Source organism: Aotus nancymaae, unplaced genomic scaffold, assembly GCF_030222135.1.
Source record: "Aotus nancymaae isolate 86718 unplaced genomic scaffold, 86718_ANA_hifiasm-v0.15.2.pri h1tg000019l, whole genome shotgun sequence".
NCBI classification, from domain to species: Eukaryota; Metazoa; Chordata; class Mammalia; order Primates; family Aotidae; genus Aotus; species Aotus nancymaae.
Window position 1 is genome coordinate 1,658,636 of NW_026988431.1, and position 25,263 is coordinate 1,683,898.

The 25,263-nt window shown below is 39.9% G+C and overlaps 2 protein-coding genes across 2 annotated transcripts; one reads left to right on the forward strand and one right to left on the reverse strand.

Moving 5' to 3' along the window:
• The first annotated feature begins 965 nt into the window (after nt 1-965).
• CMTM6 (CKLF like MARVEL transmembrane domain containing 6) lies at nt 966-24,766 on the forward strand. The gene is made up of 4 exons (XM_012435466.3): nt 966-1,171; nt 12,713-12,889; nt 17,234-17,332; nt 21,199-24,766. Exons 1-4 carry the CDS (start codon nt 1,034-1,036, stop codon nt 21,334-21,336), a joined length of 552 nt encoding a protein of 183 aa, XP_012290889.3. The 5' UTR covers nt 966-1,033; the 3' UTR covers nt 21,337-24,766.
• On the reverse strand, nt 3,829-4,577 carry LOC105705604 (intraflagellar transport protein 27 homolog). Its single transcript, XM_064378583.1, has one exon. The coding sequence runs from the start codon at nt 4,475-4,477 to the stop codon at nt 3,926-3,928; it is 552 nt and encodes a 183-aa protein (XP_064234653.1). The 5' UTR covers nt 4,478-4,577; the 3' UTR covers nt 3,829-3,925.
• Nucleotides 24,767-25,263: the final 497 nt, after the last annotated feature.

Genomic DNA, 25,263 nt, shown 5'->3' on the forward strand with positions numbered 1-25,263 from the left:
TGGTCCTCAGAGAGGCCTTTCCTGACCACTGCACTCCAGCCTGGGCAACAGAGTAAGACTAAAAAAAAAAAAAAAATACTTCAGATGAATATTCTTTTATTTTTATTTTTTATAGAGATAGGGTTTCTTCATTTTGGTCAGGCTGGTCTCGAACTCCCGACCTCAGATGATCCACCCGCCTCGGCCTCCCAAAGTGCTGGGATTACAGGTGTAAACCACCACGCCCAGCCTGAATATTCTTTTCTGTTCTAAAGAGTTCTACCAGGCCGGGCGTGGTGGCTCATGCCTGTAATCCAAGCACTTTGGAGGCCAAGGTGGGCAGATCACCTGAGGTCGGGAGTTCAAGACCAGCCTGACCAACATGGTGAAACCCCCGTCTTAAAAAAAAAAAAAAAAAAAAAAAAAAGAGTTCTATTCATGTAGAAAATTTTAGCTTTACTGCAGAGAAATACAGCTGATACCTAGTAGTGGCCATTTAAGTAGAGCACTCAACTATCCATCCTTTTCTTTCTTCTTCCTTTTTTTAAAAAAATATATTTACCAAGCCACCAGAAGTGCTGAATCCACTATTTTCATGTCATATTTTCACATCACGCTATTTTCACGTCACTTATCAATATCTGAAATTGTTATTAATCTGTTTTCTTGTTTATCGTCTGTTTCTAGGGATCCTGTGATTTTGGGTGGTACGTTACTGTCACCCTAGCACCTAGAACGGGGTTCCCTGCACGCTGAAAGTACTAAAAAACATTGAGTGAATGAATGAATGAATGTCAGGGAGATGAAATACGGAGGGAGGTGAGAAATCCATCAAAGGCTCACAGAATGAACTCAATTCTTGGACGAAAGTCGGAAGAAGCCCAAGAGCTAACAGGCCAGTCAGCTGAGGGAGGGGGCGGAGCGGGGCGGAGTCGGACGGAAGCCGGGGAGGAGGGCCAGGAAGTGACGGCCCCTCCGCGCTCCCGGGGACTTCTGGAGTCTGCGAAGTCGGCGGCGCGGTTGCTGTGGCTGCCGCGCTTCCCGGCCCTAGGCGATGGAGAACGGAGCGGTGTACAGCCCCACTACGGAGGAGGACCCGGGCCCCGCCACAGGGCCCCGGAGCGGCCTCGCTGCCTACTTCTTCCTGGGCCGACTCCCCTGGCTCCGGCGCGTTCTCAAGGGCTTGCAGCTGGTGAGTCCTTGGCCGCGGGGGTGAGGCGAGCCTGGGCTGGGGAGCGGGGTCTGGCCCGGGCTTGGGAGGCCGCGGAGCTGCTTCTCTTCGGCTTGGTTGTTCAGTACGAGGAGGTTTCTACACCTCTAGTTCCTTCCCTCTCCGCCTGGGGAAGGGGGCGTTACCCTCCGCCCTTCCGCCGGGCGGCTCCTCGGCCCCACGGCTCCCCGCATCGGGATCCCATGACCTGGGGCCACCCAGCCTGTTAAGCGGGCCCAGGAAATGCGTCGGAGACCCAGGGCAGCCACTTCAACCTCTTCCACTCAGCCTCTGTAGCGGCTTTCCTCCCTTCTCCCGGCTCTACTCTGCATTATCGTCCACAGTGCCTGTAATTAGACTGAGAAGCGCTTTCTGTTTATCTTTTCTGGCTTTTGCGGTTTTCCTGTAGAGAACCCTTGGGGGCAGTTTAACCTGCTGAACAAAGTCCTCGATACCAAGCATGGCATTGAGGTGTGTGTGTCTGTGTGTGTGTGTGTCCGGTAAATTGTCTTCTAAAAGTTTGATATTGACTGGAAAAGAATTATTTCAGAATTGAGCAATATGGGTTCGAAGTGGAAAGTCAAAGGGCAGCTTTTTGTATGAGCGGGTAGCAGAACTAGGACATGGTATGCAGCTTTCCATTTCATTGAGTTTCTTTTAAGCAGTTAAAGTACCATAAATCTATTAGTGAAAAAAATCACAGCATCTTTTGAGATTTAAATTATAATTCACTTTACAGTGGTATTGAGCTCCTGTGTCCTGTTTCAGCCACAGATGAGGAACATTTTCTGCAGTAGAACCAGTGTAGGAAAAATCCGAATGATTAGAATGTTTATGGGCTTTGTTTTGTCTTTCTTTGCTTTGTTTTTTAGCCATTCTAAGTAAAAGGTAGCTCATTGGCTTCCTTGGAAAGAACTTAAATTCTTACCACTCAAATGACTAGAAGTTAAATTCTTAGAACTCAGATGACCTACTTTTATTGAATAGAAAAACAAGTCGGAAAATCGGCACTGCTGTTGAGTGATCAAAATGATCGTATCTGATGATGACTGGGAAATCGTTTGAAAGCAAGTGGTAATGTGGCCTATGGAACCCAGCAGGATCGGGCCTTATCTTTCTCTCCATTCTCTCTTTAGTGGGGTCCACACCGGCCACCTTTAATTTATTACGAGGCATCAGGGGCTCCTTCCTACCACTGTTCCTTTGCATAACCTGTTCCTTCTACCGTCTTCCTTCTGTATTTCTCTTCAGTAAAGCTAAAATTTTCTGCATGAATAGTAGAACTCTTTGGAACAGAAAAGAATATTTATCTGAAGCTTTTTTTTTTTTGAGTTTTGCTCTGTCGCCAGGCTGGAGTGCAGTGGTGTGATCTTGGCTCACTGCAACCTCCGTCTCCCAGATTTAAACAATTCTCCTGCCTCCGCCTCCCAAGTAGTTGGGACTACAGGCAGGTACCTCTGTGCCTGGCTAATTTTGTGTGTATGTGTGCGGTTTTTTTGTTTTTTTTTAAGACGGAGTCTCACACTGTTGCCAGGGCTGAAGTGCAATAGCACGATCTTGGCTCACTGCAACCTCCACCTCCCGGATTCACGCAATTCTCCTGCCTCAGCCTCCTAAGTAGCTGGGGTTACAGGCGCACACCACCATACCCGGCTAATTTTTTGTATTTTTAGTAGAGATGGGGTTTCACTATGTTGGCCAGACTGGTCTTGAACTCCTGACCTATTGATTTGCCTTCCTCATCCTCCCAAAGTGCTGGGATTACAGGCGTGAGCCACCGCTCCCCGCCTTTTTTGTATTTTTTATAGAGACAGGGTTTTGCCATGTTGACCAGGCTGATTCGCCCCCAGACCTCCCAAAGCGCTAGGATTATAGGTGTAAGCCACTGTGTCCAGCCCATCTGAAGCATTCTTGCTGCTTAAAAAAATCATGTGTATCCGTTTGTTGCCCATAAAATCTCCTGTTTTCAGTTGCGTTTGTTTTTTCTTTCTAATAAAAAGTGGCAAAGCTAAAGTAAAATTTCTCAGTACCTTATTATAGTTTAGTAAACTGTAGTTTTATGTCTTTGCAATAGAACTTAACCAGTTTCCTTCCTTATTGCTATTATAGAAGAAAATATGGAACACAACCAGAAATTATTGTGGTAAATGTTATATTTGGACACAGAGAAGATGAATTTGCCTTAAAAGATCGTTAGACTAGGCCGGGAGCGGTGGCTCACGCCTATAATCCCAGCACTTTCAGAGGCTGAGGTGGGCGTATCACCTGAATCAGGAGTTCAAAACCAGCCTGGCTAACATGGAAACCCTGTCTCTACTAAAAATACAAAAATTAGCCTGGCGTGGTGGCGCACCCCTGTAAGCCCAGCTACACAGGAGGCTGAGGCGGGAGAATCGCTCCAACTCAGGAGGCGGAGGTTACAGTGAGCGAAGATTGCATTACTGCACTCTAGCCTGTGCGACGGAGTAAGACTCCGTCTCCAAAAAAAAAAAAAAAGATCGTTAGACTATTCTTACTTGCTCTCCATCATTCATAAGAAGAAATGGGGAAAGGATAAAAACGAATATCTCTTTATGAAATCCATTTATTTATGTTACAAGAATGCCTTCTTGTTTTTTTTTTTTTTTTTTTTTTTTTTTACATTTTCTCTAATTTTATTTAAAGCCATCATTATATATTAACAATGCAGAGGTAATTCTATCTTCTCTGGTCGCACGGCACGATCCGCTCTAGTCTTTACGCCAGTGCCCGGAAAACCTCCGTCGTCTTCCGGTACAGCTGGTGGAACTGCTTGGCCAGGCAGTGGAAAGGGGCTTCAGAGTTTTCCATCTCCTTCATGGATGTTTCAAAACATTCCAGGCCCTGGCCCAGCGCCCACGCCCGGGCCTCAGCGGAGTCCACTGCTCGTCTGCCGGCCAGGTCTATCTTGTTCCCAACTAAAGCACCTGGGAGACAGATCCCTGGAGCCTGTGACCGAGCCTTCTCCAGCCACTTGCTGCAGTTGTTGAAGGACTGTTCATTGGTCACATCATAGACGAGACATAAGACGTTGGGACTCTCCCACAGTTTATCTAGCATTTCCGAAAACAGCTCCTTGCCGGCAGAATCAAAAATGAAGAGTTCCACACTGTCTTCCGTGTCAGGAACTGGCACTGTCTTCACCACCAAATTTGTCAGTGTATAGCTCTTCTGGAAATGGGCTCCATCACTGCGGAAGATCTGAGCCAGGGCGGTCTTGCCCACTGCTGGGTCTCCTGCCAGGATGCATTTGGCTGCCAGCTTCACCATGGTAACCAACACTCCCGCGCGCTGTACCCAGAGGACAAGAGCGGCTGCTACAGGCGCGGGTGGGTGGGCTTCGGTGGGCTTCGGGCCTTGGGCCGGCCTGCCCCGCCTCCCCTCCTCGCTCAAGAATGCCTTCTTTAATATGGAGATTTAAAAGTATTTTTTCATTATTGCTTTTCACTTTGATGGTTGTCTTTTTGTTCTTGCTTTGTCTGTTTTGATAATGTCTTATCTCTTCACAGGAACAGTGTATTATGGGAATTACCTAGAAAGTCCTAAGAGAGTTACATATGAAGTCAGTAAAAGTTGTCTTCCAGTCTGGGGCTATAGGCAGGGTCTTTGCCTTAACTTAAACTCTGATAGATTGGTTGTTTTACTTTAGATGTTTAATTTTTCAAAAACCTAAACATAATTGCCAAGCTCCAGTAAGGAAACAACTGTAAGGGAGAAACTCATAATCATAAGGTGAGGTGTTTTAACAAGGGACCTGCAAACCCTTTGAAATTATGTTCAAAATATTGTACACTTTTGTGTTTGAGTACATTATTCTGGATCCATAAATCTTAGCAGAGTCTCAAAGATCCTACAAGACAAAGGAAGCCTGCTCTAAAACTTAGAAACTAGACACTGTGTATATACTTATGAAATTCTTAAATTTTAGAGTCTTAGGAGGTTGAATTGAATTACCTCTGAGGTTCTTTCCACTCTTAAGATTTGTTTTTTCAAACCTCTGAGGCTCCATGGGGTTTGCTGTTACAGAACTGAACATTGAAGGATAGAGAGTGGAGCCTGTACACACACAGGAGATTAGAGATAAAAAACATAGCTTTTCTGTCTCTTGAAGTTACATAGCTATGTCTGCCATTCAGATATGACCTGAATTTTGTCAAAAACCTTAGCGACCCCCAACTACCATCCACCTTTCCAGAGCTTAAGAAGAAATACTCAGTTGAGAATTCAGTACAAGGAGTTACTGGAGTCCTAACTTTATGCAGTTTTTCAGTTTATACTATCCTTAGATTTGTCCGTATGTTCATGTTTTATTTTGTGAGTTCTTTTGAGGGAGTTTTGTTTTAAGGGGAGAATTGATGTTTGGTAGCCTAATTGCTTGCTGGTACGCTGGTGCAGTGACCTAAATATGTGTAATTTTCTGTGCAACAAGCTCCACATTGTGTCCATGCTATCAGTTGACTGTCCTGATAGCTGCACAGTGCTGGGATTCTAGTCACTCATCTGGCAAGCAGTTTTAGAATTCACCAGCGATTTTTCAATTTATTACATTACAAATAATGTTACTCTATAAGTACCAAGAAACAAATTACTTAGAATTTCTCATATTGCTGCTCTTTTCATTATTTATATATGAAAACTGATGTATAATAAATTGAAATGTTCCATTTTTACCTTGAGGAAGATCCATAATGTCATCAAATTACGCCTTTGAACCTTTGTAAGAGCAAATATTTGCCTAAGGCGTGGGAGGAGTGGCCTGTTTCTTTAGACCAATGGATTGTTTAATTTGAATTTTACTTATAACTATAAGGTTTTTAGTAGTAAAGTTCATTAATTTATAATTCATATAATTTTGTAGGTGGAGCCTTATAATTAATGGCAAACCTTTAAAAATTCTTTTTATGAAATATAGGTAGTGCTATTAAATTAATGGAGAATTCGTATTTAATATAGTGACAGTTTTAAGGAATACTTAAAATTTCAGAAAAGGTAGTGAAACTGAAATGGAGAGATAGATGCAGGGTAGTAATTATCCAGTGTTTAAATCACCAGAGCTGTGAGTAAGATCACCTTTTAGTCACTGAGACTTCCCGAATCTGTTGATGTCAGCAAATTGTTTTTAATGTATGATTTAATACATTAAGGGAAATACACAGAACTGTGGTTTTAACTTCAGAAACCCAGTCTTACGGGGAATACCTACACAAACATACGTAGTTGTAAAAGGAATTTAACAGTGTTTCATGGGGGAAGGAAATACAGAGTGGGAGTCAGAGACTTGGGTTGTCTGTGCCAAACTAACTTGAGGCTTAACCTGTCAGTAGATTAATTCCATCTTTGTAAACATGAGGGCAGGAGACTATATGCTCTCTAAGGGCCCTTCTGACATTAAAAGCTTGATCATTCCTTTAATTATATTTGGGTAAAATTTTCTGTCATTAGAAGGAGTTATGTTGGGTATACAGTTGTTAGGTACTTAGCTTAATATTCAGTAAGCAGTATTTAGTATGATGACTTCATGCTATTGAGAACAAAACTTTACCCAAAAATAGTAATCGAGCTTTTTTACTTATGGGTTACATTTACCATTAACTTCTTACCTAATTCAGTGACATTTTTCTCTCTTCCTATTCTTGACCACTTTGGCATTTAATGCTGGTGACTGCTCATTTCTCGAAATTCTTCCTTCAACTTTTACACTTTTTTTCTTTTATTACAAAAAAACGTCTGCTTACTAAAAAAAAAATCAACTGAAAATATTAAAATAAAACCACTTTCCCACCCCTCATGCTGCCAGGTGTCACTGTTTAACAGTTTGGAGTATGTTTACTTGCTGCTTTTTAAGAAGTTTTCTTTTTTGTAAAAACACTTCCTTTGGCTTGCTTGTCCTCTGCTACTTGCTCTTTTCCCTCCTCCTCTTGAACTGTAGAATTCCTTCAGCCTCCACCCAATCCTCTGTCCTCCTGTTTTCTTTTTTTTTTTTTTTTTTTTTTTTTTTTTTTTTTTTTTTTTGAGACGGAGTTTCGCTCTTGATACCCAGGCTGGAGTGCAATGGCGCGATCTCGGCTCACCGCAACCTCCGCCTCCTGGGTTCAGGCAATTCTCCTGCCTCAGCCTCCTGAGTAGCTGGGATTACAGGCACGCGCCACCGTGCCCAGCTAATTTTTTGTATTAGTAGAGACGGGGTTTCACCATGTTGACCAGGATGGTCTCGATCTCTTGACCTCGTGATCCACCCGTCTCGGCCTCCCAAAGTGCTGGGATTACAGGCTTGAGCCACCGCGCCCGGCCTGTCCTCCTGTTTTCTAACCTTCTAAACTGGGCAGGCGTTCCCTGCTGCCTTCATCTAGACATCCTATTCCCTTGCGTGATCATCACACAACCTCACCCAACTCCTAAACCATGTTTTTCATCATCCCCATCCAGTTAGGTCAGTTGCCTTATTATCATTTTTGGATTTACTATGCAAATTCTTGCCATTACGAATGTGTTCTTTTTCATCCTCCACATAGAATGTCATCTGTCTATCCAGGTTCTGTGTGTGTCTCTGCCTGGTTTGAGTCCTGCTTTTCCACTCATCCTTTTCTAGCTCCTCAGAACATTTTCTTGAGATTTTCTAACCTACTTATAGTATATAATGAATGCAGTTAATGTGGTATAAAATATATTTTATTATTGTTGTTTCTTGTACATTGAGCTTATTACTCCATCATTACATCTTCCTGTACATAGAACAGTATACTCAAGTACACTTTGAACTAGCAATTGTGTCATGCTGTGGGAACTTAAAAAGGAAGGTTAGTAGCCTCACAGATGGGTAGGCAGGTAATTTTTTTTTCTTTTTTTGGTAGAGACGGGGTTTCACCATGTTGCCTAGGCTGGTCTCAAACTCCTGAGCCCAAGCAATCCTCCCGCCTCAGCCTCCCAAAGTGCTGGGATTACAGGCCAATTTCTTGGCTTTTAACTTGAGATGGGAACTAGCAAATGTCTAAACTTTTTTTTTTTTTTGAGATAGTCTTGCTCTGTCACCCACGCTGGAGTGCAGTAGCGAAATCTTGGCTCACTGTAACCTCCACCTCCTGGGTTCAAGGAATCCTCAAGCTTCAGCTATCCGAGTAGCTGGGATTACAGGCATGCGCTGCCATGCACAGCTAATTTATATATTTTTAGTAGAGACGGGGTTTTCCCATATTGGCTAGGCTGGTCTTGAACTTCTGGCCTCAAGTGATCTGCCCGCCTTGGCCTCCCAAAGTGCTGGGATTACAGGTGTGAGCCACTGTGCTCTGCCAGATGTCCAAACTTACTCCTTCATTCTCTTAAGATATCCAGGCAGAACCTGCCTCTTACTATTGCTCTGAGGCTGAAGGTCAATAAGAATGACCCCTATTAATACATTTGGAATAGGACTTGTAATGACTTGAGACTGACTGCTTCTGGACAAGCTGGATCCTGTCCTTTTTAACTGAGATTAGACAAGCAGCCTATGTCTATCCTACAGATAATATTTTATTGCCATATAACCTTCACACATGAGTGTGCCTCATAGTCTAATTGTAACATGAATGGTTTATTCCCAAACCCTAGAATTTTAGGCTGGTATCTTCTCTCAGTTAATTGACTTTTATACACCTGAGGCATATTTTGCAAATTTCTCATAGAGAAACTTTTAAAACTTGAACAAGATATAACATAGAGGCAAGAAAAGGGCAAGTGAAATGTTAGATATTTTGTATTTTATTAGGCTATAGTCATATAAAAACTCATCCTGTAACTATGACTGCAGGAGACCAAGGAAATACCTTTACACAGTAGCCTTCTGGGATTTGTCTTTGTGTTGTCACCTTATATTCTGTGGTGTAGTGATTGGGAGTGCCTTACCTAACATCTGTCTGAAGGAGGTTGTTTGGGACATGCTGGGCTATTTCATGCTTCACTAACTTACAGAAAATCAGAGGGATAGTACCTATGTTTTTTCTTTTATATAAATTATTTTCAGTTGTGGGGATATATACATTTTGTGTAGCCAGTAGGAGGGAAAGGAAATCCCTTAAAGGTTTGGATAGCAGTATAGATTTGAACTTTTTTTTTAACTTTTTATTTTGAAATAATTATAGATTCACAGGAAATTGCAAAAAAAAAAAAAAAAGTGTACAGGGAGGTCCCATGCACTCATTTGTGTGTGCATGTGTGTGTAATTCTGTGTAATTTTACCACATGTATTGCTTTCTATAATCACTACCACAATCAAGGTACTGAACTGTGCCGTCAGCATAGGGCTTCCCTGTGCTACCCCTTTGTAGCCACACCCTTCCCCTTTTTCTTGGCTGCGACTAATTTGTTAGCCATCATTATTATTTTTATTCTAAGAATGGGCTGTGAATGGAATCATACAATATGTAACCTTTTGAGATTGGATTTTTTTTCTTTGAAAAATTCTCTGGAGATTCATCTAAGACATTACATATATCAAGTTTGCTCCTTTTTATTGCTAATATTCCATAGTATGGATATATCACAGTTTGTTTTAACCATTGCATCTGGAATGTTTCTAGTTTGGGGCTATTATGGATAAAATTGTAATAAACATGTACCAGTTTTTGTACAAACATAAAGTTTTCATTTCTTTGAGATAGATGCCCAAACGTTCTGTTACTGGGTCGTATGGTAGATACATGCTTAGTTTTGAAAGAAACTGCTGAACTGTTTTTCAGGATGGCTGTACCACTGACTCTTTTGAATGAAAATGTTTTGTAGGATAAGATGTTTACTGTTGCTATGAAATGTATCTGTTGATTTTGGTAGCAATCCTGTTGCCATTAACCTGTCTGGTTGCTTCTGCTGGCCTGACTGGGGTGAGAAGGTAATTCCCTTTAGCCTCTGACTTGGGTCATCAGTCATTTTGATGGCTTCGGCCCTCAGAAGGAAACGCCCTCAGCTTCCTCAAAACCCACACAAACTGCCCAAGCAGAGCACTCTTCTTCTCTGTCTTTCCTTCTGTTTCTAGAGAAGAGTTAGCCCCAAACCTGAGCCCTGAATCCTGTCTTTAGAGAGTCATTTTTCTACCTCTGTCTTTAGACCCACCCATCTTACTGGTTTCTGCCTAAGCATTTAAACATGCTCACTTCTCTCCCATATTGAAATTCCCTTCTGTTTGACCTCATCCACTACTGCCCTACCTGGCCATTCCTTCCCAGCCACACTTGTTGACTATGCTGTCTCTCATTTCTCTGCCTTACCCTCGCCTTACTTCCCAATATATGGTATTGTAATCGAGCTTCTCTACCTGACTACCCTGAAACTTGTCTTGCTGGTGTCACTGGCAACCTTCTGATAGCTCAGTCTGAGGTATGTGTTTCAGTGTTGTTCTGACTTGACCTCTAAGTAGCACTGAGCATTCTTGATTACGTGTGTGTGTGTAAGTGTGTAAATACTTTTTTCTTGTTTACTACCCTTTTGATTGCTGCTCTTAGTTGTCATTTGCTGGTTTCTTCCCCTCTGCATATCCCATAAATCTTCAGTTCTTCAGATTTCCACATAAGGCTATCTTTACCCATTTGGGTCATCTCACCCTCCCACTCTGCCGCCTTACACGTCTTCATCTGCATCTCAGACCTCTCCTTTCAACTCCAGATCCATATGTTCATTTGCTTTCCAACTACATCTCCACCTAACTCTTTCACAGACCCCTCAATCACAGCACATTTAAAATGGAATTTATTCTTTTCCCCAGCACCTTTGCCTTTTAAAAAGAAAAAATCCTGACTCTTTCTTCAATGAGGACCAGTATTGTTAGTATCACATATACAGCAGTTGGAAGTAGTTAAAAACCACTTGCATATAATTGGGTTGCCAAGTTAACTAGAGTTAACATTCTCCACTCACCACACCAAGCATCCTGACCCCATACCAGTCACCCACAGCCTGCCATGGCCAGTAGCCATCTCATTAGCACTCCAAAACTCTTGCTTCTGTCATCAGTCGAGTTGTGTTCTCATACTGCTTTATGCTAACTATACTTTTATGGCCAAACTGTTAAATATTACAAAGCTGAAACTGAGTGTGAAAAGGAGTTTTTTTTTTAAACTAAACTGAATGCTTTGGAAAGACTGAAAGATAAGTTACTAAAATATTTATCTGCCATGGAATTAAGAAAGAGCGAGGCAACTGAAAAAGGCTGGTAAAACTAGTTTGACTCTAGAAAGATTCTGAACTCTGTTTCTCAAGTGTTTAAGATCTCACTTCACTTCAAATAACATCAGTCTGAAGTGGTAGTCCATAGATGAGAAAGTGATTAGTGCAGAAAACGTGGAATTCCAGTCAGTAGATCTGTAAAGAAAAGACTCACTTCAAAAGATGAAGAATAAATGTGCCTTTTTTTTTTTTTTTGAGGCAGAGTCTCACTCTGTCATCCAGACTGGAGTGCAGTGGTGCGACTTGACTCACTGCAACGTCCGCCTCCCAGGTTCAAGCAGTTCTTCTGCCTCAGCCTCCTGCGTAGCTGGGATTATAGGCACCTGCCATCATGCCTAGCTAATTTTTGTATTTTTAGTAGAGACAGGATTTTGCCATGTTGGCCAGGCTGGTCATAAATGTGTCTTTTTAAGTTAAAGTGTTTAAGGTACACGTGTTTCTCGTGTTCCACATTATTTATAGGCATCTTGTCTGATAAGAGCTTTTGCATCCTGTCTGATAAGAGCTTCTGCTGCCTCTCTCAGTGATTGCCACTCTTCTCCATTGCTGCTAATCACTATCATTTGCCCTGATTTCCTACATCAGCTTCCCAGTTGGATGTCTGCCCCAAAAGGTTTGCCTTACCTCTGGTCCTTTCTCCATATTGTAGCCAGTAAGAACTATTGAAAGCATAAACCTGATCATTATCAACCTTTACTTTAAAACCCTTAAGATCCAGACTCTTTAATTAATGAGGACTTTTAGATCTGGCCTCAGCTTGCCTCTCTAGTCTCATATAATAATTTGTATGCTGCCATTCTCTTCCCTCAAACTATACTTGAGCCATGTTGATTTGACTCACTTTGACAGTTCAGTTGGAGGTCGGGGTATGTGTCTATATGTTGGGTCATGGGGGCAGATGCCATGCTCTCTCATTTCTGGGCCTTTCTATGTACTTCTTCTCTGCTGGGAATTTCTTTCTTTAATCTTTAATTCCCAAAAGTGACTCTGTTGTTCAGGTCTCAGCTTTCTCCTTCAGGAAGCCTTTCCTGACCCTGAAGTTGAGCGTCTTTCCTATGTGCTTTTATAACGATATATATTTCTCCTGTTCTGGCATTAGTACACGATGGGTTAATTAATTATTTATGTACCTGTATTTCCTTCAAGGCAGCCAAACTGTAAGTTCTGTGTAGATGGGGTTTATTGACTAATCTTGTTTGCCATAGTCTCCACGTTGTAAATATTTGGGTAAACAGATGGTATTCAGAAACAGCTTTCTAAATACTGTAGTTTCTCTGAAAAACCCTTAAGTGAAATGTTTTTCTTCATTTGTAGTTGCTGTCTCTGCTGGCCTTCATCTGTGAAGAAGTTGTATCACAATGTACTTTGTGTGGAGGACTTTATTTTTTTGAGTTTGTAAGCTGCAGTGCCTTCCTTCTGAGTCTCCTCATACTGATCGTTTATTGCACTCCCATTTATGATATGGTTGATACCACAAAAGTAAAAGCATCGGTAAGCATGGGAAAATATCATTCCTATATTAAGAGCATAGCTATTTTGTAATCTGGCATAGTTTTATTGTTCAAAGCAGTAATGTTTTCAAACTCAGCAACATGAAAAGATAGTATCCCTTGTTCCAACTTGCTTTGCTTCTAAGCACCTCTTTTTCCTACCAAGGGGATGATAGAGAGGGAAAGTGAGATTAGAATGAGAGTGACAAACACTGTCAATAGCTTCTAGTTATTGGTGGTTTAATGTAATTCACATTAGACTTAAAAAGCCTAGGATTTTGCCACTTCTGATTTCTGCCCCCACCCACTTTTTTTTTTTTTTGAGATGGAGTCTCGCTGTCTCCCAGGCTGGAGTACAGTGGTGCGATCTTCTGCCTCCCAGGTTCAAACGATTCTCCTGCCTCAGCTTCCCGAGTAGCTGGGATTACAGGCGTGGGCCACTGTAATTTTTGTATTTTTAATATAGACGGGGTTTCACCATGTTGGTCAGGCTGGTCTCGAACACCTGACCTTGTGATCCGCCTGCCTTGGCCTCCCAAAGTGCTGGGATTATAGGCGTGAGCAATCGCACCTGGCCTGATTTCTCACTTTTGAGTGTTACTTATTGGTTCTACAATTATTATTATTATTTTTTCCTTTAGGGCTAAGTAGCTAGGTTCTACAATTATTAATTGTGTGCCTTTGTTATCTGCCAGGCATTAATATGCTAGACACTGGCGATAGAGTAATGAACTAATGTGAAATATTTCTGGACCCTTAAAATAAAACAACATTTAAAACTTAAAGCTTCAGTGATTGGGGAAAATATAACAACATGTAATTGTTCCTATATTTTGCTTTAAAGTTATTATGAAAAGTTGTCTATATGTGAATTAAGAATGCATTTGTTGAATTTATTCATAAATTTTATAAAAATAAAAACTACTTGAGAGTCCTTTATATTTTACAAAATTAAAAATGCTGAACTTTTTAGAGACTTTGTTTGCTGACCCTAAAAGGTTTTCTTGTTTTGTTTTGTTTTTGAGATGACATCTCACTTTGTCGCCCAGGCTGGAGTGCAGTGGTGTGATCTTGGCTCACTGCAACCTCTGCCTCCCAGGCTTAAGGAATCCTCCCACCTCAGTCTCCCCAGTAGCTAGGACTATAGGTGTGTACCACCATGTCTGGCTACATTTTTTGTAGAGATGGGGTTTTGCCTTGTTGCCCACGCTGGTCTCAAACTTCTGGATGCAAGTTATCCACTCACCTTGGCCTCCCAAAAGTGTTGGGATTACAAGCATGAGCTACTGTGCCTGGCCCTGACCCTTCTGAGTAGCTGGGTAGTAGCTGTGACTACAGGTGTGTGCCACCATGCCCAGCTAACTTTTTTGATTTTTAGTAGGGATGAGATCTTGCTATGTTGCCTAAGCTGGCCTTGAACTCCTGGGCTCAAGCACTCCTCCTGCCTCGGCCTTCCAAAGTACTGGGCTTACGAGCGTGAACCCATGCCTGGCCTGATTTTGACCTCTTACAAACAAGAGATAACCATATAAAAACAAACCAGTAAGATTCTATTATTTTAAATTAATAAGCAAGCATTAAAAATAACAACAACAAAAAAAAGCAAGCATTAATTATATATTGATTATACACCTAAGAAAGTTACTTTTTTCTGTATAACCTTTTGTACCTCTTGAATTTTGTGCTATAGGAACCTATTACCTTTTATAAAAATATATTCTGGCTGGGCGTGGTGGCTCACGCCTGTAATCTAAGCACTTTGGAGGCCAAGGCGGGCGGATCACCTGAGGTCAGGAGTTCAAGACCAGCCTGACCAACATGGTGAAACCCCGTCTTAAAATATATATATATTCCAAGTTAAAAAATAGGCTGGGGGTGGTGGCTTACACCTGTAATCCCAGCACTTTGGGAAGCTGAGGCAAGAGGAGCACTTGAGGCCAGAAGTTCAACATAGTGAGACCCCATCTGTATAGAAAATGTATAAAAATTAGCTGGGTGTGGCGATGCATGCCTGTAGTCCTAGTTACTCAGGAGGCTGAGACAGGAGGATCACTTGACCCCAGGAGGTCAAGGCTGCTGTGAGTTATAATCATGCCATTGTACTCCACCCTAGTGACAGAGTGAGAACCTGTCTCAAAAAAAAAAAAAAAAAGTTTATACCAAACAGTTAAAAATTAACTTTGAAAAATAAGTAGAGTCTGAACCAAATCTATCAAGCATTTGATGAGCACTTACACACAGTTCTTGGTATAGTCAATATGTGACCATTCTGTCATCTTGGCTAGTAATACAGGTAGCTGCTGTCAGCATGTATGTACTGTATTCCAGTTACTTTACATGCTGTGTTTTAGAATCCTTACACCTTATGCTTCATTTCTGTTTAGGAAACTTAGGTTCGGAGTTGTTAAGGAACTTGCCCAAAGTTAACACAGCTATGATGAAAAATAAACTGGGTTTGAACTCAAGGCAAGCCCTTACACTCTGTAACCTAGGCAGAATCCTTTAAAAAAAAATTTTATTTTACTTTAAGTTCTGGGATACATGTGCAGAATAGCAAGTCTGTTACAGGGTATACATGTGCCATGGTGGCTTGCCGCACCTATCAACCCGTCATGTAGGTTTTAAGCCCCACATGCATCAGGTATTTGTCCTATTGCCCTCCCTCCCCTTGACCCCCACCCCCTGAAAGTCTTCGATGTGTGATGTTCCCCTCCCTGTGTCCATGTGCTCTCATTGTTCAATTCCCACTTATGAGTGAGAACATGTGGTGTTTGGTTTTCTGTTCCTGGTTAGTTTGCTAGGAGCAGAATCCTATTAGAACCAATGCCCTACCAACTTGAGGTGCTGTCGTGACTAAAGCCATTACTATAGGAATCTCTATGACAATAACAACAGAACTCATTTGTTTTATGAAATATATATTAAGAGGATACAGATAATCCTTAGAATTTTTGTTAATTTTATTTGTAGTCTTTGAAAAATTTTCCTTTTTATAGATGAATATGCCTTAAGATTTGGACAAAGGGAAAAGTTCTCAAGTACCTGAGCTGGTTGATTTATAGTTTGAATGTGTAAAAAAAATATATATATATTATATATATAAAACCATTCCAAATTCTGGCTGGAAACATTTATATTTTAAAAATTAAAGATTGAAATCATTTTGTCATTTCTTATCTCAATAGTGAAACAATATCACTAACCCTAAAAATATTTTTAGAAATGTTTAGTTTTTATTTTAATGCTGTTTCTGTAGTGTTTAAAGCACACTGATCATTTGGACAAGAAACAGTGTATAATATTGTCCAGTTTAGTATCATTTTGACAAGAAACAACATTATAATAATTACCAGTTTAGTATAATGGTATAACCTAAAAAAAAGTAAAACATTTATTATATCAAACTTGAGCATTTAAAAAGTCATTTTAGAGTAAATACTGGTTTAAAAATACAGAAAAAAAAAGAAAAATCAGTTATTTCATTTTAAAATAGCTTTGTATTATTTTGTTGCATTCCTTTCAAATCTTTTGTTTCCATTCGTAGATGATTTTTAAAATTTAAAATATTTGTAATCACAGAACATATATTCTACTTTTTACCTAATATCATAAGGATTTTTTTTTTGAGACAGTCTCACCCTGTTGCTCAGGCTGGAGTGCAATGGTGCCAATCAGTAGATAAGCTCATCATATAAGCTCACTATGGATTTACCCACTTGGAACAGTTGATGGCAATATGTTAGTGTCTAAAAAACATACTATTGGCATACTTCTATTTGATAATGGGTGGTTTTTAAAATTCTCTCTTTTCAAAAGTGCTTTCAAAGCATTGGAGAACTCTCAGAAATGTCATCCTACCATAAAATACTTTGAAAGGAAAGAAAAATGCTTTTTTGCTGGAAATAAGATGGAACTGTAATAAATACTTTGGCTTTGATAATTTTAATATGTCCCAGAGAAAAAGAGGACACACACACACTTGTACACATACACACACATGAGGTCTTTTCAGGGACTTTTTTTTGAGACTGGATAACAAAAAAAGTCGCAATTAGCTGGGGCTGCAGGCTCATGCCACCTCTCCTGCCACGGGAGGCTGTTGTTACTAAAAGATTATCTTGTAATGTGCTCTCAATATGCCCAGCCCAGTGTGGGTACTGTTTTTTTACAGGGTATTTATTGAATGCCAGGCTTATTGAAAAGTTAGAAGTTTGGGTATGTAAGTTTGGGTTGTATCAAGGAAAAAAAGTAAGTAACCAGAGCTTTTTAAAGTTAAAAATGAAAAAGTTCGTTTCCACGAATCTAACTATATTGTATTCCTTTTGTGTTTTACCTCTATGCATAGGATTTTTATATTGCTTTGGGAACAGGATTTGTGTTTTTGTTGGCATCCATCATTTTTGTTTCCACACATGACAGGACTTCAGCTGAAGTTGCTGCAATTGTAAGTACCTTGTATTTTTAACATTGCTTATTTTTGTTTCCTTATAAATACGGAATTTGGAGAGTACTTGACAAGTTATACAGTATGTTAGAGTTGTTTTTCTTTTAACTTATTTTTTAGTGTAATTTTGAATAGAAGACCTAAAAGCAAATCAGTATGATAGCCTTTAAAACCTAGAGCCTATAGGATTTGACTGAATTTTGTTTAAAAAAAATCCATTTATTCCACCTAAGAATTTGTTATTGCTAATGGAAGTGGTAAAATTGACTTTATTATCTTATATTTCTCCACTTTCAGTTCAACAAATGCACACTTATGTGCCAGGTGGTATTTTAGGTATGGAGACTATATGGGAGAAATGATTCAGAGGTTCAGCCCAGAAAAGGAGATAGAAAAGTAAAATTTTAATGGAGTTTGTTAAATGAACCAAGAAGTTGTTTAAGACTGGGTGCTGTGGCTCAGGCTTGTAATCCCAGCACTTTGGGAAGCCAAGGTGAGAGAATCACTTGAAGCCAGGCGTTCAAGACCACCCTGGCAAGCAGCATAATGAGACCTCATCTCTACAAGAAGAAGAAGAAGAAGAAAAAAAAGTTGGTCTAAATAGCAGTTTTCAGTGGGTTATACATATCCTTAGAGGTTCATCAGGACTTTTCAAGGACTACTAGGCAAAGAGAGTTTTTTTTTTTTCTTTTTAATTACTGAAGAGGTTCATATAGAGCAGAGACAGTTTTTAAGGAAATCTATTTCCAGCTTTTTTTTTTTTTGAGACGGAGTTTTGCTCTTGTTACCCAGGCTGGAGTGCAATGGCGTGATCTCGGCTCACCACAACCTCCACCTCCTAGGTTCAGGCAATTCTCCTGCCTCAGCCTCCCGAGTAGCTGGGACTATAGGCACGCGCTACCATGCCCAGCTAATTTTTTGTATTTTTAGTAGAGACGGGGTTTCACCATGTTGACCAGGATGGTCTCGATCTCTTGACCTCGTGATCCACCCGCCTCAGCCTCCCAAAGTGCTGGGATTATAGGCGTGAGCCACCACGCCCAGCCCTATTTCCAGCTTTTTAACCTCCATATGTAATCTTCCTTAAAACTAGTATGTCTGAGAATTCATCTCTGGTGAAGAGTCTTGCCAGCTCTTTTCTACCTTCCCATTCATAGTCACCACCCACCTTGCCCCCTCAGAAAGAAGAAAAATTGCTTGTCCTGAATCTTGCTGCATTAGTTCCTCCTTGTACTACTATATAGAAATACCTGAGACTGGATAACTTATAAAGAAAAGAGGTTTAATTGACTCATGGTTCTGCTGGCTCTATAGGCAGCATAGCTGGGGAGGCCTCAGGAAACTTACCATCATGGCAGAAGGGGAGGCAGAAGCAGGCACATCTTACATGGCCAGAGCAGGAGGAAGAGAGAGAGAGTGGGGAGGTGCCACACACTTTTAAACAAGCAGATCTTGTGATAACTCACTACTACAAGAACAGCAGCACCAAAGGGGAAATCTGCCCCCATGATCCTATCACTTCCAACCAGGCCCCACCCCCAACATTGGGGATTCCAATTTGACATGAGATTTGGGTGGGAACACAGACCCAGCCATATGCATTACTGTAGTGGATTACCCTGAGTCGTAAACAAAACAGAAAACCCCTTGAGTACAACAAAAGAGACAGTTGAAAATAAAGATCCAATTTTTATCTGAAATTCTTGGGGCCAGAATTTTTTTTATAGAATTCAGAATATTCTGGATTTTAGAAAGGTAATGCTGTACATTTCCTAATTACACAACACCATTTGAGGGCCTGGGACAGTAGCCTGTAATCTAACATTGGTATATCTGAAGTAAAACATAATTAATATTTATAGTAAAAGAGATAAGTAAAGACTATAAGTAGTCTTCGTGTCAATTTTGAGCCGAGTGAATCATGAAAACCTTGAGTTAATGTAGCTCTTTCGGTTTCGGAATTGTAAATCAAGGATCATGACTTTGGACTGGTACCAGTGCTGTGAACTTGAATGACTAACAGCTGGGTGACAAATCTTCTTGCAGGTCAGCTGGTTTCCAGTTAGTACTTTGTTTTTAACAAAATTGAGGTTGTAATTCATAGAGTTGTCAGCTAATAGATCATTAAAACTGCTTTTTATGATAGAAAAGGAGTTCAGAGAATTGCATGGCTATGTTTACCTATTCATGCTCAAAAGTTAGCACTTACATGTGTAAAAACGAAACAGAAATAAAGTTAATGCTGAACCTTGATTCATTCTAGCAACAAGCAATATTTATTCATGGGTATATGAACCAATAGAAGAGAAAAATAAAAGTTTTAATAGGGCTTTATGGTTAATTGCAGTTTAGAAATAATTTTGTTGCAGAGGAGTATGAGATGGTGATCAATAAAATAATGAGTGTAAAGATACATTACTATAACATTCTGTGGGGAAAGTGAAATGAAGTTGATGAAAAATTGAGTTCTGGGAAAAAATTTACAACTATATTAAGAAATTTGTATTTTAATTAGATGATGTATTAGACTGTCCCAGTATTTAGATTTCATTGGATATATTTAATATTGGTAGTTTAAAATGTCTATTTACAATATGCTGGAAATTACCTTTTGTAACTATTTAAATTATGAAAAGTTTGATAGACTTAAATGAGTGAGGAAGTCTTTTTTTGTTTTTTTAAATTTAGAAGTGTGTGAGCAAAAGAGCTAGAAGATCACTTGTCTGGATTATATAGTATAGAGGGCCTTGTATGGACTGGAGCTCTCTGAGGTGGTTAGAGACAGCTTCAAGGACAAGGGTGACATTTGGTCTGAGTTTGATGGTTGAGAAGGTTGCCAGGAAAATAAGGAGATAAATGCCATCAAGTCGAAAATAAAGATTCCAGAGAGAAAAAGACTTGGCTTTTGTGGCAGGGGATGGGAGGGTGGGAGGTGTTGATAATTTAATTTAGGTTGGATATGTTGGAGATACCTGGGGGAATTAATGAATTTGGAGCTCAGTTTACTCTGTGGTAAAATGAGGTGGAATGCATATTCTTTAGAGTAGGGAGGAGAGGTCAGGAGACTGCAACAGACTTGGTAAGAATGTTACTAATAAAAATCGTGGCGATAGGGAGTGTTAGATTTGGAAGAGACTTTAGCCATCACCTACATGAATTTTCTCTTTTTTACAGAGAACTTATTTGGCCCCCATATCCTTAAGGGTTTTGCTAGTGGAGAAGCTAAATTTGAAGCAGATGCATGGTCTTCTGTCTCTTGATAGAATTCTCAGAATGTTTGATCATATGTTAGAACAATTGAGGAAGTGATTTAAGGAAGAGGAAGTGGGTGGTGGCGTCATATCACTGTGTCATTGCAGTATGACAACTGGAACATGTATTTTATTTAAGTAATTTAACCTAAAAGTATCTTCAAAATGGAATTTTTGTTTTGATATTAATAACTTTTTAAATTTTCACTTAGACTCAGTCGCCTAGTCAAATACTTTCCTTATCACATCTGTGGGTCAGTCTAACCATGCAAATATTCTTGTGTTTTGTATCCTTTTATAGAATTTAATGTTCATCTGCTAACCTTAGTTTCATATATTAGCACTCCATGTATAAACATGCATCCATAAGGCAGGACATTAGTATTTTGTGGGACTTTGACTAATAGCCATTTTTCTGGAAGTTTTTCTTTTATAACTTCTTTCCATTTATTGATGACTTAAATTTAAAAAAAAAAAAAACCATTAAAGAGTAGTTGTGTTTAAGATAAAATTCATGAACATCTTGCTTATATGAAAAACTCTCCAAGCCAAGTAGGAAATGGGAGATTATATTCCAAAATTCCTCATATAACTTTTCTCCATTTTCTTGCTCAGGTATTTGGATTTATAGCAAGTTTTATGTTCCTACTTGACTTTCTCACTATGTTCATTGAAAAACTACGGGAGTCCCGGCTGAGAAAACCTGAAAATACCACTAGGGCTGAAGCCCTCACTGAACCACTTAATGCTTAAAGATTCTGGGGAGCGGATGTTACCTAAGGTAGTGACGCTGCATTGTGGTGCCTGAGCCCTGGAAGAAACTCTTATAGAATTTGTGTAATTGTTTAAATCACGTCTTTTGGAGAGCAAAGGGAAGGTCAAGAAGGCAGTTTTATCAATATTGTGTCAGTCACCACAAATCAGGTCAGAGAAGCAAAAAAATTTTTTAAAATAATGATTGAAACTATCTCAAATGGAGATTTTGGTGGGAGGAGGGGAGGACAATGGTTTCTTTAAATCGCACAGCTCAATGGTTGATAAATGGTTCTGTCATTCTGTTACAGGTCATTCTTTTACTAGGCTTAGCTTCCAAATTATGCTTTATAGTTGTATAAACATGATTATATTAATCTATTTAGAAATTGTTTTATTTTTAAATTAATTTGCTTAGCTGTTTTGATGCTTAGATTATGTTCCGTTAATGAAAATTTAACAGTTAAGAAACCAATATTTAAAATGTTGGTCTGGGTTTCTTAACATATAATATCAGGCTTTACTGTATTTCACTCAGCCTTAAATATTACAATACTTTTGGATAACTGCTATTAATTCTTTCTGAGACTTTTGTATAGCCTATAAAGTGTATGAGAGATGTTGGTATTTTATGTATATAAAAGCAACAATATCAGCAACTTCATGTTTATACTGCACCTTGGTCATTGATGTCAAGTAAAAAAAAGATTGTTATAACATACAAAAAAATGGAAGAGGCTGGGCGCAGTGGCTCACGCCTGTAATCCCAGCATGTTGTGAGGCCGAGGTGGGGGATTACCAGAGGTCAGGAGTTCAAGACCAGCCTGGCCAACATGGTGAAACCCTGTCTCTACTAAAAATACAAAAAATTAGCCAGGCATCATGGCACAGGCCTGTAATCCTAGCTGCTTAGGAGGCTGAGGCAGGAGAATTGCTTGAGAACAGGAGATGTAGGTTGTAGTGAGCCAAGATCGTGCCACTACACTCCAGCGTGGCCGACAGAGCAAGACTCTGTCTCAAAGAAAAGGAAGAAACTGATACCACACTTAAGGACCAAAGATAAGAAAGACTTTTTTCCCAAGAAAGTGAAAGTAATTATAAAAATGGCTGGGCTCAGTGGCTCATGTGTGTAATTGTAGCACTTGGGAGGCCGAGGCTGGTGGATCACCTAAGGTTGGGAGTTCGAGACCAGCCTGACCAACGTGGAGCAGCCCCATTTCTACTAAAAATACAAAATTAGCCAGGTGTGGTGGTGCATGCCTGTAATCCCAGGTACTCAGGAGGCTGAGGCAGGAGAATCGCTTGAACCCAGGAGGCGGAGGTTGTGGTGAGCTGGGATTGCACCATTGCACTCCAGCCTGGGCAACAAGAGTAAAACTCACATCTCAAAAAGAAAAAATCATGAAAACAAGCTTTGACCACTTACCAAGTATCTGGAGAGATGAGTTCATACTGTGATTTAGAAAGTGGTTCAGTTCCCCTCTTGACATATGATTTTTTTCTTTTAGCTAAGGTTAATACAGCTCTGTAGGTCTTCCTTAGTGTCTTCTTTGAAGCCAGTCTGTTTTTCTGGGACTCCAGGCTTTGGTTTTTCATCTATTCGGATGCCTCTTTTCTCTCTCCTTATCAGACAGAAATGGAGCCCTGTGCTGCTTCATCATTTAGCCGAGGTTGACCTCTGGCTCTGACGCTTGTTGTCAGTTGTCTTTAGGTGGTCCTGAATCTTGAGCCCTTTTAATTGTGAATACCGAGTAGCAGGATCTTTAGAGTTCTTGTTTTTACATAGGCATTGCTCTAGTTTGTTTTTGGCAGGGAACATCTTAAGAAAGTAAATATCTAGGGAATCCTGCCCAGACTAATACTGTTGGTGGCATAAGGAAGAATCAAACCATTCTTAAGTGATAACTTCATAATCAGAATTGTCTGTAGGCTGTCACAGATAGGCAGGGCACTTGGGATACGACCTTTCTGTCCAGGTGGTTCACAGAATAGAGCTTTCTCATCCTCCTCATAGAGTTTTGACCCAAGACTCTAGTGTTAAGATGATAAGCCCGTATATCAGGTCCTTCTGCACTTTGGTGGAGGTCTCCCAGGGTAGGTTTCCTATTTGAAACAGTGGAATCATGTTTCTAGTGATAAAGTTTAATGACCTTATTCTTTTTTTTTCTCATCTGCCATTTGTGTGTCATAGATGGGTTTCAGCTGCATGAATGTGGCTAATGTGGTTCTCGGAAATTGGTCAGTATGGCCCAACATAGCTTCTGCTCTGTCTTACTGACTCAGTACCTTTAGGATTTGTATCCGAGTTTGGATGCTAATTAGTGGTGATGTCACCACTACTTAATTGGGAGATAATGAAACCAATCATGGATGCTGTTTTAAAAGAAGAGAAATTGCTGGGTCTTGGGTCTAAGAATAAGGACCAATTCAGAAAACTAGTTTGTGGTAGGTAGACTAGAGTTTCACATCACATTGTACTGTTGTGATTTTTAATGTCATCTAGACCTATCTAAAATTCAAAGTATATCATCTGGACTACCTCAGTGTTGCCACCCATGCATTGGGCTTATTCAAGATTGACAGATACATTCTCAGCTGGCCTATCATAAAACATACTGTCATTGAGCTTAAGCTCTGCTTGTTCTGAGGTTTCACCCCCATTTGTTTCATTGGTGCAAAGTGGCTCTCTTAGTTGGTCACTTAGTTCTTCTTTTTTTTTTTTATTTTTTTTTTTGAGACGGAGTTTCGCTCTTGTTACCAGGCTGGAGTGCAGTGGCGCGATCTCGGCTCACCGCAACCTCCACCTCACCGCAACCTCCGCCTCCTGGGTTCAGGCAATTCTCCTGCCTCAGCCTCCTGAGTAGCTGGGATTACAGGCACGCGCCACCATACCCAGCTAATTTTTTTTTTTTTTGTAATTTTAGTAGAGATGGGGTTTCACCATGTTGACCATGGGATTACAGGCGTGAGCCACCGCGCCTGGCAGTTCTTTCTTTTTCAGAAAGATAATATGTTCACTGGTATTTTTGGTCACTCTTAGAACCTTCCTTCACATTGTTTTTTTTATGGGACCTTTGTAGAAGGAAAAAGGAGTAAAAAGACCATTGTAGTAAGTAAGTTCAAGGTGAACTTGGGACCAGAAACCACTGTTATGTACAGAAAATGGCAAACTCCATAAAATCAAATTTAAAATCATTTTTAAATTAACAGTTATGGTAAATTTAATTTTATATTTTATACAGATAGATTGCTTAGAATGGTTCTGAAGACTTAGAAATGCACTTACAGTACAAAAATTTCATAATTACTTAAATTATGTTTGTTTGGGGGCTGGGAAATGTATTTTTACATTGTTTGTAGCCAGTCATTTTTATATTTGTCATTTTAAATCCTATAGTCTTTTTAAATAAATCAATTTAATTAAAATGTTCATATTTTCGTAATTGTTTATTACGGATGTGTGCTGTTTGAATGAAAAGCTGTCTCTGTAGTTGTGGGAGTTGGCTCTACAGCTTGCTGAGTGCCTATGTAGAATACTAGATTTTGGATCTATCTAGGATAGAAAAGAAATAAAGCCATTTCCTATCCATGAGCTTATTGGAAAGTTAGAATATATATTTAAGCAACATTTTTAGGGAACCACATAGGAAGACTGACACATGCCTTTAAATACTTCCAAAAAAGCAACTTAGACTCTCTGTCACATTTCTAGATGTCGCTAACAATGCTGAAAACAAAATAGGCACATTCTCTTAGAAACTGTTCAATGATTGGGAAAGTGTGAAGCAAAACTAGGTTGGTTCTGGTAAAACTACAGCTATTTGTGTAGTTTGCGAAATTCCTGCCTCCACCCTGTATGAGAATAACAGGGTCTTTATAGTCATCAAGAACCCACTGGAATTTGTACATTCTTCAGAGTTGAGTGCT